Source organism: Poromitra crassiceps, assembly GCF_964638095.1.
Source record: "Poromitra crassiceps genome assembly, chromosome: 5".
In the NCBI taxonomy this organism is placed as follows: domain Eukaryota; kingdom Metazoa; phylum Chordata; class Actinopteri; order Beryciformes; family Melamphaidae; genus Poromitra; species Poromitra crassiceps.
In genome coordinates, this window is record NC_139642.1 from 58,799,333 (window position 1) to 58,813,139 (window position 13,807).

The following is a 13,807-nucleotide window of genomic DNA, read 5'->3' on the forward strand; positions in this document are numbered from 1 at the left end:
TTTTCATTTGTCCCACAAGCCATTAATCTCTTAAATATGTAAAGCACCAGCATGTTATCCCCCATGCACTTTTATGCTGCAATCCAATTTCCCCACAGGGACTATATATATATTATATATACTATATATAGATATAATATATATCTATATATCTATTGAGAATTCAGGGCCAAAAGAGAAAAAACAAGCAATTATCTTGGCCCTGTCAGGCAAGAGCAGCATCATCTAAGGTTATTGTTGATTACTGTTATGGTGTGTGCACTGGTGTCATTGTTGATTGTGTGATCGACAGACTCTTCCAACAGCCCTTCTTATTGGCTGGTGACTCGTCGGCTCGGCCTTCCCCCATCCTGACCAGCTCAACCCAGCTGGTACCCCGTGTGTTTAGAGTCCAGTAACTCCTGTGACCTGCCAGCCACAGTTCTGTACTGGTGCCACACAAACGGACCTGGTAGATGCCAAAACCAAGGGAAGAAATGCAACATTTTGGGGACTGTTTACATGAACTTTGGGAGTTCAAATTGGATGGTTCCAAGTGAGTCTGGAGCCCTCGTTCAGTTGAGTTTATATTGATTGTCAAAGCTATTAATAATGAATCATAAACCCTGTGGGGTAATTTAATGTTGTGCTTTTGTGAGTTGTTCCTGTGTTGTAGTAGCAGTCATACACACATACAAGGCTGACGAGCACCTTAAGTATTCTATATGTAATCTGCCTCACACACAATCTGCAATATGTTTCCTGTGAAATACTGTAACTGCAATATCCGACTCAGTCTTGTTTACATTGAATGGTAAATAACTGCAATATCTGATAATAAATCTGTATGATTATTTGTTTACAATCCTGGCTTATTTATATACTGCACATACATTTCTTTCATATATACATATTTAAAATAGATTTCTTTCACCCACTTATTGTATATAGTAATGTAAATGTTTAAATGCACCCCTGTCCTTTGTTTTAGCCTGTACATATTTGTGTGTGTGTGAGTACATTGAGAGCGAGGCAAACCAGTCAAATTCCTTGTATGTGTACATACTTGGTCAATAAGCCGATTCTGATTACTGTCAGTTTGTTATTGTGTATGTGGGCCTAGACCGTGTTATTTTTATTCTTTTATTTTTTATAACTTTATTTTTTTGAAAATGTGAAACACCATAGTGACATAATAGTCAAAGATAATAATAATGACAATGATAATAGTAATAATAATAATAACAGCAACAACAACAATAATAATAATAGTACAATAATTAAGACATGGCAAATATCAAAAAGAAAAGGACATCAACACTTGGGTAGGGAGAGAACACACACCCATGCATACTGTCACCCCTCCCTCCCTCACACATACACTCAATCCTCAGCCTCCCTCTCGTCCCCCCCCCACACCCACACACACTTACACACAACCCCCCCTGCTTATACACTCACTTGCTCAGCCCCCCCCCCCCCCCCCACCTCCACACACACACACACACACACACACACACCCTGTTTCAAGAAAAAAAGAAAAGTAAAATAACTATACTAATCAAATATGATTCCCAACCCCTCCCTTTCCTCTTTTAAGAAAACAAACAAAGGTTGTTCAATAGACTAGTTGGACAAGCCATTAGACGAACTTCCGGTTTGCTTGCCAACTTGGCGAGCTAGTTTCCGCTTTATCGGCTTCCTCTCCTTACCGGCCCGGTCGCTGTGCTAGTCGCTGTGTTTATCAAACTTATCTCTAACTATCTGGTTTTTCGACACTATTTCTGGAACTGATTACTGAATTTGGATTACGGACTTGGCTGAATGGATATTTGATTTGACCGCTGCCTGAACATGGACACGAATTTAATGATTGCGGACTTGTATGACGTTTAAGCTGGTTAAACTAACTAACGTTAGCTAACGAACCCTTAGCTAGAAGCTAGCAAAACACTGAGAACTCCGAATGACAATAACAAGACAAGATGAGTGCTGTGAGGAAAAAGAAATGATAATGTACGAGATGTGCACAAGTTACAAAGAGGTATGGGTGGCTCTAATGAGCACTGCTGTGTGCCACTTTGCTCAGCTTCAAGTCGCTATAACAGTAGGATGAGCTTCCACTGCTTCCCAAAAAATATTAAAATATTGACCAAAATCATCTTATTGTTGTCATAGGTATTGTGACATCATTCTAAAATGGATCCTGCCAATCTTGAACATATCCCAGGCTATGATAATCCCCCCAAGAGAAATCCAGTTTGCCTTTATGGGAAGGAAAATAATTCACTTTTTGTGTTTTCTACTGTACTTAATTTTACTGTACACTGGCATTTGAGGGGTTAAAATTCTGAGTAGGTATGAGGTATTAGGATGAAGTTAACAAACTTAACAAAAGCAAAGCATCAGCAAGGCAGCTTGAATCTAAACACTACTTATTATTATTATGTTATATGTATAACTTGAATCCCTCTCGCTTGCTTATGGGAGCGGGGGAACAGGCATTAACGATACGATGGACATCGTTTACGTTTATTTTAGGCAGATCTTGGAGCCATCTCGTAAAAATTGTCATTTTTGAAGCAATTCGGTGGTAGAGAAGATGTTCGTTCTAACCTATGGTTCCAACACTGTTAGCTTTAAACTAACGTTAATGTTAGCTTTAGCTAACGTAATAGCATCTTAAGCTTCATACAAGTCCGCAATCCGTAAAAATTCAAGTCCGTGTCCAGGCGGCGGTCTAATCAAATATCGATTCAGCCAAGTCCGTCATAAAAATTCAGTAATCAGTTCCAGAAATAGTGTAGAAAAACCAGATAGTCAGAGATAAGTTACATACACACAGTGACCGGGCTAAAGCGGAAGCTGGCTGGCCGATTTGACTGCAACCGGAAGTTCGTCCTTTCAGTTGTGCACAGAGCCTATAGCCATCCATAAAAATAGAAAAAACATAGGCAACATTAAAACAATAAAATAGATAAGAATATGTAAAAACAAAAGAAACAGCACTAAAATCAGTAAAAAAACGATAAAACAACAGTAAATCAATGAAACAACATCAGTTATATCAGATACAATATCACTTATCAGTTATCAGTAGTTCATCAGCTTTACCTCTTGAGGGCCCGCGGTGTCTTCTGCCGAACGGACTTCTTCAGACTTCTTTTTGCCTTTGGACAGAGAGAAGCAATTATTACCCCTGTTGTAGCTCGGGATGCACCGATTTATCGGCCGTACATCAGTATCGGCAAATAAGTTGACATTCTCCGATGGCAGTGGCTGACGTTCATCTGTTGTGACACAGACATTTTGCGCTGGCTAAATGTTGTGTTGGGTTATTTTGCGATCTGACTCAAGGCAACAGTAGCCTACCCAGCTACAGATTCAGGTACAGGTAGTAAAAGTCACCTAACGTATGTTTTTATTGAGTGTTAAATAAAAATCAACCAATCAACAGCCATTGGCGGGACACGACTCCGGCATGACGTATCAGGTGGCGTGCACACTTGTGGTTTGTTTCAGAAATAAAAGTGAAAGAAAATATAACTGGGTGGGAATTTTTCCAAGTACTCGGAGAAAGATCAGCAAGCTAAAGCTATCCAACATTAGCAAGCTAAAACCACGATATGACAAATTATTTGTCACAGCCGTTTTGTGCGTCACTTTTGGCTCCAACCAGCCGTTTATTGTGGTAACAGCATAGTGGTATCAGTTCTTCTGCAGACCGGACACTGTGTCACGGTAAAAAGCTAACACAACAAGCTACAAGCTAAATCGAAGGTTCTGAAGGTCCTGAAGGTTCATGAATGGAAAGCGCGGCCGGTGTTAGGCAAAGGAGAAAGTCGGGAAAGTCTTTTTTGTTTTGTTACATTAAACCCCATTCACTCATTGGCAATAAAAAATGCTGTCTGTGGACACGGCCCCTTAAGGGGAGGATGAGGAGGTGAATTAGAGCTAATGTCCACCAGCTCCGGAACAGATGCGGTACGGCTGCGAACACACCCACACTCATGTAATCTGTCAGACACATGTGGGATCCGACAAAAATAGAACAGGCGCGTCATTTTTCCGTGTCGTATGTATTGCCCATCTATTAACATCAGTGTTTCCCACAGGATTTTGAGTATTTGTGGTGGGGGACGGGGGCAAGCCCCCCCGCAAGATTTTTTGAAACATTTTAAAGTAAAATGCATGAATTTGGTGTACTTTGAGAAAGCTTAAGAGCAAAATTAAAAGGCTAGATCTATGAAGAACATGTCATCATTACTGTGCTGTGGGTTTACAATGACAAACTAAATTTCTCCCTATAGGTCAGGGATACTCAACTTGCTTTGCCACTTTTGTGAAATGATAGAAGGCGAGGGGCCAGTTAATAAACAAACAATATACATTTTTCTGTAGCGGATTGTAGGTTTTTGGGGTGTCAGCCAGAGTTTAGGCTGACAGTGTTGTGCACACCGGATAGTTAGGTTAAGTTAGTTAGGTTAAGTACATACATAAGTGCCTGGGTAGCGAGCAGATGGCGGTATTTGACAATTTAGCAGCTAAATCATAGATTATTGCAAGACATTCCATATTCCAGACTGAAATGCTATAACAGAAGTATTGGCCAGAATGACATGAACATTTATTGGACACTTATTCAGCGGATATCTTGCATGTTGCGTTCAGGTGCACTGTAAAAAAAAAAAAAAAAATTTGGTCAACATCTTATTGTGGCGGTCAAAATATTATTGTGGCGGCCCGCCACAAATTCCTTTATGTATGGGAAACACTGAACATGGGCGAGAGTCTGATCCGGCAGTTTTACCGGACTCAATAACAACAATTAAACAAGTACAGGAGTACGCAACAGCGGTGTTTCTCGGCGGAAAAGATATGTTTTCGCCGTTCTCCCGAGTGGATTTGGATTTGACTGGATCCAATGCTGATTGGCTGAAGGAGTTGTCTGTCAAGTACACCCGCCCACTGCAAACACTGCTTGAAAGCTGGAGGGCAAAATGAAATGCGAGGTCACGTGACCGGCTGCTTTACCAGGCTATTTCCACGACCCATCAGCTGTGAAATCCATCGGCCGGTTGTTGAGCTGCTTGTGGCTTGCAGCTAAAGTTAACGTTAACGGTTGCCGGTGTCGGTACCCAGGATGTAGCAGACAAGACTATTGAAGGCAAGAGACGAAACGTGTTCTTTTTTGACAACAGCACTCCCGCCTTGATGTCGCAGTGGAACCACTGAGTGGAACAACCTATTAGCCTCTTGTCAATTTAAAGTTCTTTGGCGCAGAATCGTGAAAGTTGTCCTGCTTTGCTACTGCGATTGCTCAAAGAGTTCGATGATTGACAAGAGAAAGCAAATATAATCAGTTGGGGCTGAAAAACACATCACCGAATCAGTGGCGGATAGCCTTGAGTCCAGACCATAATAAAGGATACATTGGGGCTGGTTACCGGGGTAGAGGTGAATGGCATTGTCCTTGTCAACGTCTGGATTTGGAGGGGGGGGGGGGGGGGGGGAGGTAAGTCATCCTATGATCCATGTCTACCTACCCCCAATAAGTTGATGGAAGACAGGAAGGCTTTGTTCCGTTTGATGTTATCCAGGCGTGCCAGTTCATATGCAGACAAATTCTGCGGTAAAACACAGAAGATTCATAACTTTTCAAGTTGAGAAAACTGACTTCTTTCACACGTAACCTACTACACACATATACACAAGGTTCATACAGACAATATTATTTCAAATTCAAGGACTTTTGATTACCTTTTCCAGCACCACTTTGCTGTTCAGGACTCTGGACATAATCAAGAAACATTTCCCTAAAACCTTACTGCCTTTCATATCACAGGTTTATATGCTTTTAACACGTTCAGTGCCATTGACGAGATATCTCGGCTTACAAAATCCAACGGTTGACTGCCAATGACGAGATATCTCGTCTTAAAAAAAAAAAAAAAAAATTGACGGTGGGACGTGGATCAACGCCCCCCACGTCTCCTATAAAAATATTGGAGCCACCGAACGTGTACAACCCATTCCACCGACCCACTAAGTGGCGACAGTGCTCTCCATTCTAGAAAAAGCAGAGCCAAAACTGCAGGGGAACGCGCGATGAAACCATTCTCATACAGTAAAATGGATTGGCGAAAACGCTTTCGCTTTCGCGCTGATTGCTGGCAGTGGGGGATTGCAAATTTGCATAATAGATTATGGGTGCAACACACTTTGAAACACGCAGCATAAATAAGACCAGAATCGCAAAAGAAACCCCGTTTCTTGGGGTTTCTCAACCGAAACCCCAAGAAACGAGCGAGCCCATCCAGACTTGCCCAGCGGCCGCCAGCAGACAGGAGCAGCAGCAGCAGCAACTCGCTTGTGACACGCCCGCTGCAGCCAAGAAGAACACACACGGAGGGAGGAGTTTGAAGTAGAGGGGTGTTTCCTGCTGTTATGGAGGAAATTACTGTTCAAAACTATTGTTTAGATGTCTGACGTCTTACTGATGCCAAAAATGAATGGTTAAAGTGACTGTTCTATCGAATTTCACAAAAAGCTATTTATCTCAGCTTAAATTTTCAGACGCTGAAACCATGCTGTATTCAAGTGCTAATGCCTACATAACTACTAACTCTACAAACTAACTCTTTTAGACAGAGAAAGCATACATTCTATTAGTTCTTTTGAGATATTTTGTGTTCACAAAATCTTAGCAGAAAAGAATCCTCGGGTCTTGAAAGATGAGCCAGAATCCTCAAAAAAAACCTCTGGCATAAGCTACCTACAGTAAAAAAAAAAAGGCTGGCAGTGAATGTGTTAAGTCATTTTCCTCCTGAATACATTGGTCTTATTTTCTATATTTTGACTTGGATTCTGTCATACACTGCAACATTTTTATTTATTTATGTATTCATTCATTTACTTATTTACTGTATTTCAAACTCTTTTAAGCGCTTCCCCACATAACACGCTAATTTCCCAGGTATTCCAGTACTTACATTTTAAATTCCATGCCTTTAAGGCAGAGGTTCTCAAATGTTTTTCAGCCAATGACCCCTTATAAGATAGAAAATATACCAGGGACCACCTCATTCTGATTTGTGATTTTGGGCTCAGCTTGTTTCCACGGTAACATGCTTGACATTTAAATTGATAGGTTTGTCAGATTAGAATGTAATCCATGAACCATTTTAGATTTAAAGCATAATATTTTGGTTGAACTATGAAGCTTTTGCACACAATTTCTTTTTTTTTCCTGAAAACTTTTCGCTGACCCCCTGGCAAAGTGCCATGGACCCCTGGGGGTCCTCGGACCCCCATTTGAGAACCACTGCTTTAAGGACCTTGTATGAACCCTGTATACATTTTACATTTCAACAGTCTGGTTTGCACTGAAATGCTTCACTATATGAAGTGATGTTAGTATTGAGAGACAGGTTTCTACAGGACACAGACATAAAATGCCTTGTTGCTACTTCTTAAATGACCATGACAAAGTATGCAGGTTTTGTAAAACGTGGCCTACACCTTACCTCATTCTTGACCTTGACCTTGCTCTTGCTCTTACTCTTCTTCTTTTTTTTCTAAGATGGAATGAAAACGGTAACTAAATGAAATATCCAAAACAGAAATGTAAATTCAGTTCGTATCGCTTTAATGTGAACTATGTGAAGTGTCTCTGGCCTCCTAACCTTCGTCGTCATGCCAAGATTCAAATGAAACCAATCCTCATCGCTGTCGTCCTCATCGCTGTTGTGGTCTTTGTCGTCTTTATCGGTGTAGTCGACTTCCATCTTTGGTCGAGCTGAGCAGCGGACTGCACTCTCTGTCCCAGGCTCCTCAGGTCCAGAGCGGGTCACTTCCTACAGGTGTGTGTGATGCCCAGTAAGTTATGCAATCAAGAGTAGCATAATGAATGCTTAAATTCCCTTAAGTTTGCTCTACTGAAAGATGAATGACATCAGTTTTAGTAAGTTAAAACCCCGGACTGACGCTTACAAAACAATACATTTATTGCTGGTCTCTGCCATCCTATACGAGGGATCAGCCGAGCAGCATTTTGGTAAACAAACCGTGTCACTGCGTGGCAACGGCAATGGAACCCTATGGAGCCTGAGTTTGAGCGCATGACTCTAGCCGGCTGACCGTGTTTACAATTTAAAAACTGCGACAGTTCACACAACTTTAAGACGACATGCATTATACACCAAACTCTTGAGCTAATTCTGCTCTCACCCAGAATGTCAAAATATAAGCGATGTGATGTATACTTTTTGAGATATTAACGTTTGTTTGGCACAACTCATTAACTCGTTAACTGCCGCGGGGTTACGCATTTTTGGGTGGCAGTGACGTCACGCTGATCGGTCCTATACCAAACTCACATAGGCCTACCTGCCGTCACGCTGATTGGTCCTATACCAAACTCACATAGGCCTACCTGCCGTCACGCTGATTGGTCCTATACCAAACTCACATAGGCCTACCTGACATCACGCTGATTGGTCCTATACCAAACTCACATAGGCCTACCTGCCGTCACGCTGATTGGTCCTATACCAAACTCACATAGGCCTACCTGACGTCACGCTGATTGGTCCTATATCTAACTCACATAGGCCTACCTGACGTCACGCTGATTGGTCCTATACCAAACTCACATAGGCCTACCTGACGTCACGCTGATTGGTCCTATACCAAACTCACATAGGCCTACCTGCCAACAAGCTGACTTGAGAAGGCATCATTTACACCCTGTTTTTGGCCAGCACACGCAGGGTGCAGGCCCTCTAACACGATTTGTCCACCCAATTTAGTCACCAATTTGCAAGCCGATTTGGTCTCACTCAGAAACCATAAGACCTGCCGCTACCGAACTTGGTAAGTAGGTTCACAGTCACATTTTACTATGGGTGGGGAAATTACACTAGTTGACCACTAGGTGGCGCTATTACATCCCTCTTTACGTTTTGGTCCATAACTTTTGAACCGACACAGACATATTTATGAAATAAAACAAAATGCCTTGTTGCTACTTCTTAAATGACCATGACAAAGTATGCAGGTTTGTAAAACGTGGCCTACACCTTACCTCATTTTGGACCTTGCTCTTGCTCTTCTTCTTTTTTTTCTAAGATGGAATGAAAACGGTAACTAAATGAAATATCCAAAACAGAAATGTAAATTCAGTATGTATCGCTTTAATGTGAACTATGTGAAGTGTCTCTGGCCCCACCTTCCTCTTCTTGCAAAGACGGCGATGATGCCAATCCTTATCGCTGTCGTCTTCATCGCTGTTGTGGTCTTTGTTGTCTTTATTGGTGTCGTGGACCTCCCTCTTTGGTCGAGCTGAGCGGCGGACTGCACTCTCTGTCACAGGCTCCTCAGGTCCAGAGCGGGTCACATCTCCCTGCACCGGGAAAGGCGGAGATGAAAGGTTCCCACCACCAAAGTTTAGTTAGCTCCGGCAATTGATGTCAACATTATTTCATAACTTAATGACAATGAACAACATCATTTGACGACTTTGATAACCTCACCTGTAATAAATGAACCGGTATCTTCACGATCTTCACCACAGCTCGCTTGATCTTCACCACAGCTCGCTTCCTGACTTCTGTCGGAAGGACTGCACTCTCTGTCCCAGGCTCCTCAGGTCCAGAGCGGGTCACTTCCTACAGGTGTGTGTGATGCCCAGTAAGTTATGCAATCAAGAGTAGCATAATGAATGCTTAAATTCCCTTAAGTTTGCTCTACTGAAAGATGAATGACATCAGTTTTAGTAAGTTAAAACCCCGGACTGACGCTTACAAAACAATACATTTATTACTGGTCTCTGCCATCCTATACGAGGGATCAGCCGAGCAGCATTTTGGTAAACAAACCGTGTCACTGCGTGGCAACGGCAATGGAACCCTATGGAGCCTGAGTTTGAGCGCATGACTCTAGCCGGCTGACCGTGTTTACAATTTAAAAACTGCGACAGTTCACACAACTTTAACACGACATGCATTATACACCAAACTCTTGAGCTAATTCTGCTCTCACCCAGAATGTCAAAATATAAGCGATGTGATGTATACTTTTTGAGATATTAACGTTTGTTTGGCACAACTCATACTAGTTAACTGCTGCGGGGTTACGCATTTTTGGGTGGCAGTGACGTCACGCTGATTGGTCCTATACCAAACTCACATAGGCCTACCTGACGTCACGCTGATTGGTCCTATACCAAACTCACATAGGCCTACCTGACGTCACGCTGATTGGTCCTATACCAAACTCACATAGGCCTACCTGACGTCACGCTGATTGGTCCTATACCAAACTCACATAGGCCTACCTGCCAACAAGCTGACTTGAGAAGGCATCATTTACACCCTGTTTTTGGCCAGCACACGCAGGGTGCAGGCCCTCTAACACGATTTGTCCACCCAATTTAGTCACCAATTTGCAAGCCGATTTGGTCTCACTCAGAAACCATAAGACCTGCCGCTACCGAACTTGGTAAGTAGGTTCACAGTCACATTTTACTATGGGTGGGAAATTTACACTAGTTGACCACTAGGTGGCGCTATAACATCCCTCTTTACGTTTTGGTCCATAACTTTTGAACCCTAGCATCTACAATCAAAAAAGAAATTCAGTACAGACAGCGACACACTGTGTTTACACTACTGCTCCCCACACTTCCTAAATGGTATTGCATCAAGGACTTTTTGATATCAAAGACATACAAGTGGATTTTATGCAACAAGTTGGAAGCGGCAACATCTGCTATTTAGAAGAAGAGGATGTTTTTGGCACGATGCTTCAAATAAGGTCTCTGGGCAACGCAAGCTTAATCAAATGCGAACGAGTGTTCAGCGGGATAATCTTCACACATGAGGACCACTTTCATGAGTTTTGAAGTGTAAATGCGAGCCCTATAAGTAAAAAGCTTGTGCTAAACTAATCCAGAACTACACACAGTGTGGCATAGGCTTCCACGTCACGTCACCACTCAACCTGGAGTGTTGTTGATGTGTGCGCTGCTGTGCACTGATTACCCCGGGCTGAACCAGGTGAGGGAAAGAGAATTTCCGTGTTCCTCCTTTGAAGTGATGACGTTATATTGACGTATAATATCCCCGTCGACTCAACAGTGTAGTCTCATTTAGCCGTTTGCTAGCTAGCCGCCCTTTTAACGGCACGTAAAAGCTTAAAAACTCATAAAAGTGGTCTTCATGTGTGAAGATTGTCCTGCTGAACACTGGTTCGCGTTTGATTAAGCTTGCTTTGCCCAGAGAACTTATTTGAAGCATCGAAGGTTGCCAACTTCTTGAAATGGACATAAGGAACGGGGGCGGTCCGGCGGGGGCTTTGACTTCAACCATTTAGGCTACCCATTAATACAAGCAAACACACAGACCTGGTTTTGATCAGCTTTTGCGTTTTTTTGCACTATGGATAAAGTTCAACATTTTAAGAAAAACAATAAACAGTAGTGCAAATGACATTTTGAGATAGCCTAATCTATCTTCACATTGGCATGTAGCCTACTCATTCAAGAAATTTCTTTCAACAGTGCAAACAGCAATTTTACATAGCTATTCTTTGGAATAGACAGACCTGCAAGTTTACATCATTAGTGCAAAACATTTTAGATTTCAGATGAAATCTTCTGAATAAAAGGACAATTAGGCTATTGAAAAGTATGGATTAGACCGAGGATATCTCTGATTACTGTAACAAGTCTTACACCTGCAATAGCACACCCCCCCCTTTCCCCTCTCCTGCTCTCTCCTCTTGCTCCTTCCCCACCTCCTATACCCTCGAACATTTCCCATTCCATCCCCACCCAATCACTCTCTCACATTCCCCCTGCTCTCCTCCCTTCTCCTGCTCTATCCTTCATTTCTATATTTCTCTATCAATTGTTCAAATGTTATCTTTATTCTGTATATTCCTGCTACTGTTGTGTCAGCTAGAATTAGCTAGATATATTTTCTGTGAAGCCGTCTGAGACATGCTTGTGAATTAGGGCTATATAAATAAACTTGACTTGAATAGCCTACTGTTGTAAGCAGGGTTTGTACAGCTTTTAAGAGTAATTCAAGCACTTTCAAACTACCTAAACCAGGCTCAAATAGCTTTGTACTACAGTGTCTCTCGAATACGGAACACGTCTTTTTGTTTACAAATACGGGACGATTCCGTATTCCGATTCCGGGACGGTTGGCAACCCAGCGCCAAAAACCCATTCAAAAATCCCATAGGCGAAAACAGTGAAGAACCCGGAAGTGTCAGCATCGATGTTGTACTCATTCCTGGGGCTCTCTATGCTCAGTATGAGCGAGAAGCGCCCGGCTAGCAGGGTCCCAAGGCAAGCTACAGTGAAGCTTTCAGCTAAAAACATGGTGTAAATTACGTCTGTTCAATTTAATGGCTGCATTTTCATTTTCGGGCGCTCTGTACGTGTACCATATAGGAAGATGTAAAAATGTCGGTTGTTTCTATTTTTACTTCAAAGTGAAGTAATGAAGAAAGACTAGAATAAATGTCATCATTATCACCACAACTAGCGGTACTGCGTTAGACAAGGCAAACAGTCTCGCTTGCCAGACTGGTTCGCTTCACATCACTCAAGTTTGTGCTAAAGTTAACAAACTGCCTTGAGGAAAAAACGGTGAGCAAACTGCTTTATTTAGTGTTGTATCACTTTAATCCACGTAAGGTTAGCTCCTGCAATTAACGTCAACATTATTTCGCAACTTAACGAGAATGAACAACATTTCACGACTTTGATAACGTCCTCTCACCTGTAATAAATGAACCGGTAGCTTCACGATCTTCACCACAGCTCGCTTCCTAACTTCTGTCGCCATTTCAGGACGATGCTAACTAACGACACTATTTGAATAAGTGATGCTAGCTGGTGCCTCCACTCCACACAGCAAACACGCAGTGTGATAATAACCAGATCAAAGGAGAGAACAACTACATCCCGCGTCTCTGGTCCTCGCGCGCTCCTCGATCAAAACAACAACAAGCCGCTTTGGTCAAGCTCGATCCTCGCCTGACCCGGAAATTGCTCTAGTCCACCAAGAGAAACTCATGGAGACACTCCGGAAGAACAATAATAATCATCCCATCTCTTTTGGCTAGGGCAACATCGCCATCTTCTGACCAAAGATGATAGTTCAGGTCTACACGTGTAGACTGAACTATCATGTATGTCGACTCTACACTGTAGTCTACTCTACACTGTAGAGTCTACAGGATTGATCGATCGATCGATCTCTCTCTCTCTCTCTCTCTCTCTCTCTCTCTCTCTCTCTCTCTCTCTCTCTCTCTCTCTCTCTCTCTCTCTCTCTCTCTCTCTCTCTCTCTCTCTCTCTCTCTCTCTCTCTCTCTCTCTCTCTCTCTCTCTCTCTCTCTCTCTCTCTCTCTCTCTCTCTCTCTCTCTCTCTCTCTCTCTCTCTCTCTCTCTCTCTCTCTCTCTCTCTCTCAGAGAGAGATGGAATTCCCAGTTAGAAATCAGAGCGATGTGTAAAAACTCTAAAGGAATATTATGGGAACATTTAGTGATACCATGAGATCCAACAAAATAGGCTACCATGCTCAAGGGACATCACTGATGCTTGAGTGGCATCACAATTGCTCACATAGACAGAGTGACATCACCTGAGGAGATATACCTACGAATGAGAGGAAGGAGAGGAGAAGGGGACAGAATGTAGGCTTGAGAAACAGTGGGTGGATAAATCCAGAAGAAGGCGGTAATGCAACATGATGGATGCCAACTGCCATAAAACACCACAGAAGTAGAAGAAGTGACATCACCTGCCGGAGG

The 13,807-nt window shown here is 42.5% G+C and overlaps 1 protein-coding gene across 2 annotated transcripts; it reads right to left on the reverse strand.

The window, feature by feature from the left end:
* Positions 1–1,487: 1,487 nt before the first annotated feature.
* Positions 1,488–12,984, reverse strand: LOC310777293 (uncharacterized protein). 2 transcript variants are annotated; one of them, XM_083637604.1, is made up of 9 exons: positions 12,774–12,984; positions 9,513–9,647; positions 9,209–9,382; positions 9,065–9,103; positions 7,665–7,835; positions 7,506–7,556; positions 5,526–5,606; positions 3,094–3,149; positions 1,488–2,900 (listed from the first exon to the last, which is right to left on the reverse strand). In XM_083637604.1, exons 1-9 carry the CDS (start codon positions 12,837–12,839, stop codon positions 2,759–2,761), a joined length of 915 nt encoding a protein of 304 aa, XP_083493730.1. In that variant the 5' UTR covers positions 12,840–12,984; the 3' UTR covers positions 1,488–2,758. The 2 variants fall into 2 exon arrangements, with proteins under 2 accessions (XP_083493730.1, XP_083493731.1); XM_083637605.1 differs by having other exon boundaries at positions 2,762–3,149.
* Positions 12,985–13,807: the final 823 nt, after the last annotated feature.

What these genes read in the sequence shown, in the direction of transcription:
- LOC310777293 (XM_083637604.1), bottom strand. Translation starts at nt 12,839, where the DNA reads ATGGCGACAGAAGTTAGGAAGCGAGCTGTGGTGAAGATCGTGAAGCTA. An exon ending in AGGTCAAGGTCAAGAATGAG is followed by an intron (nt 5,607 to 7,505) that starts GTAAGGTGTAGG and finishes GTTTTACCGCAG; the next exon opens with AATTTGTCTGCATATGAACT. An exon ending in ACACCGCGGGCCCTCAAGAG is followed by an intron (nt 2,901 to 3,093) that starts GTAAAGCTGATG and finishes GGATGGCTATAG; the next exon opens with GCTCTGTGCACAACTGAAAG.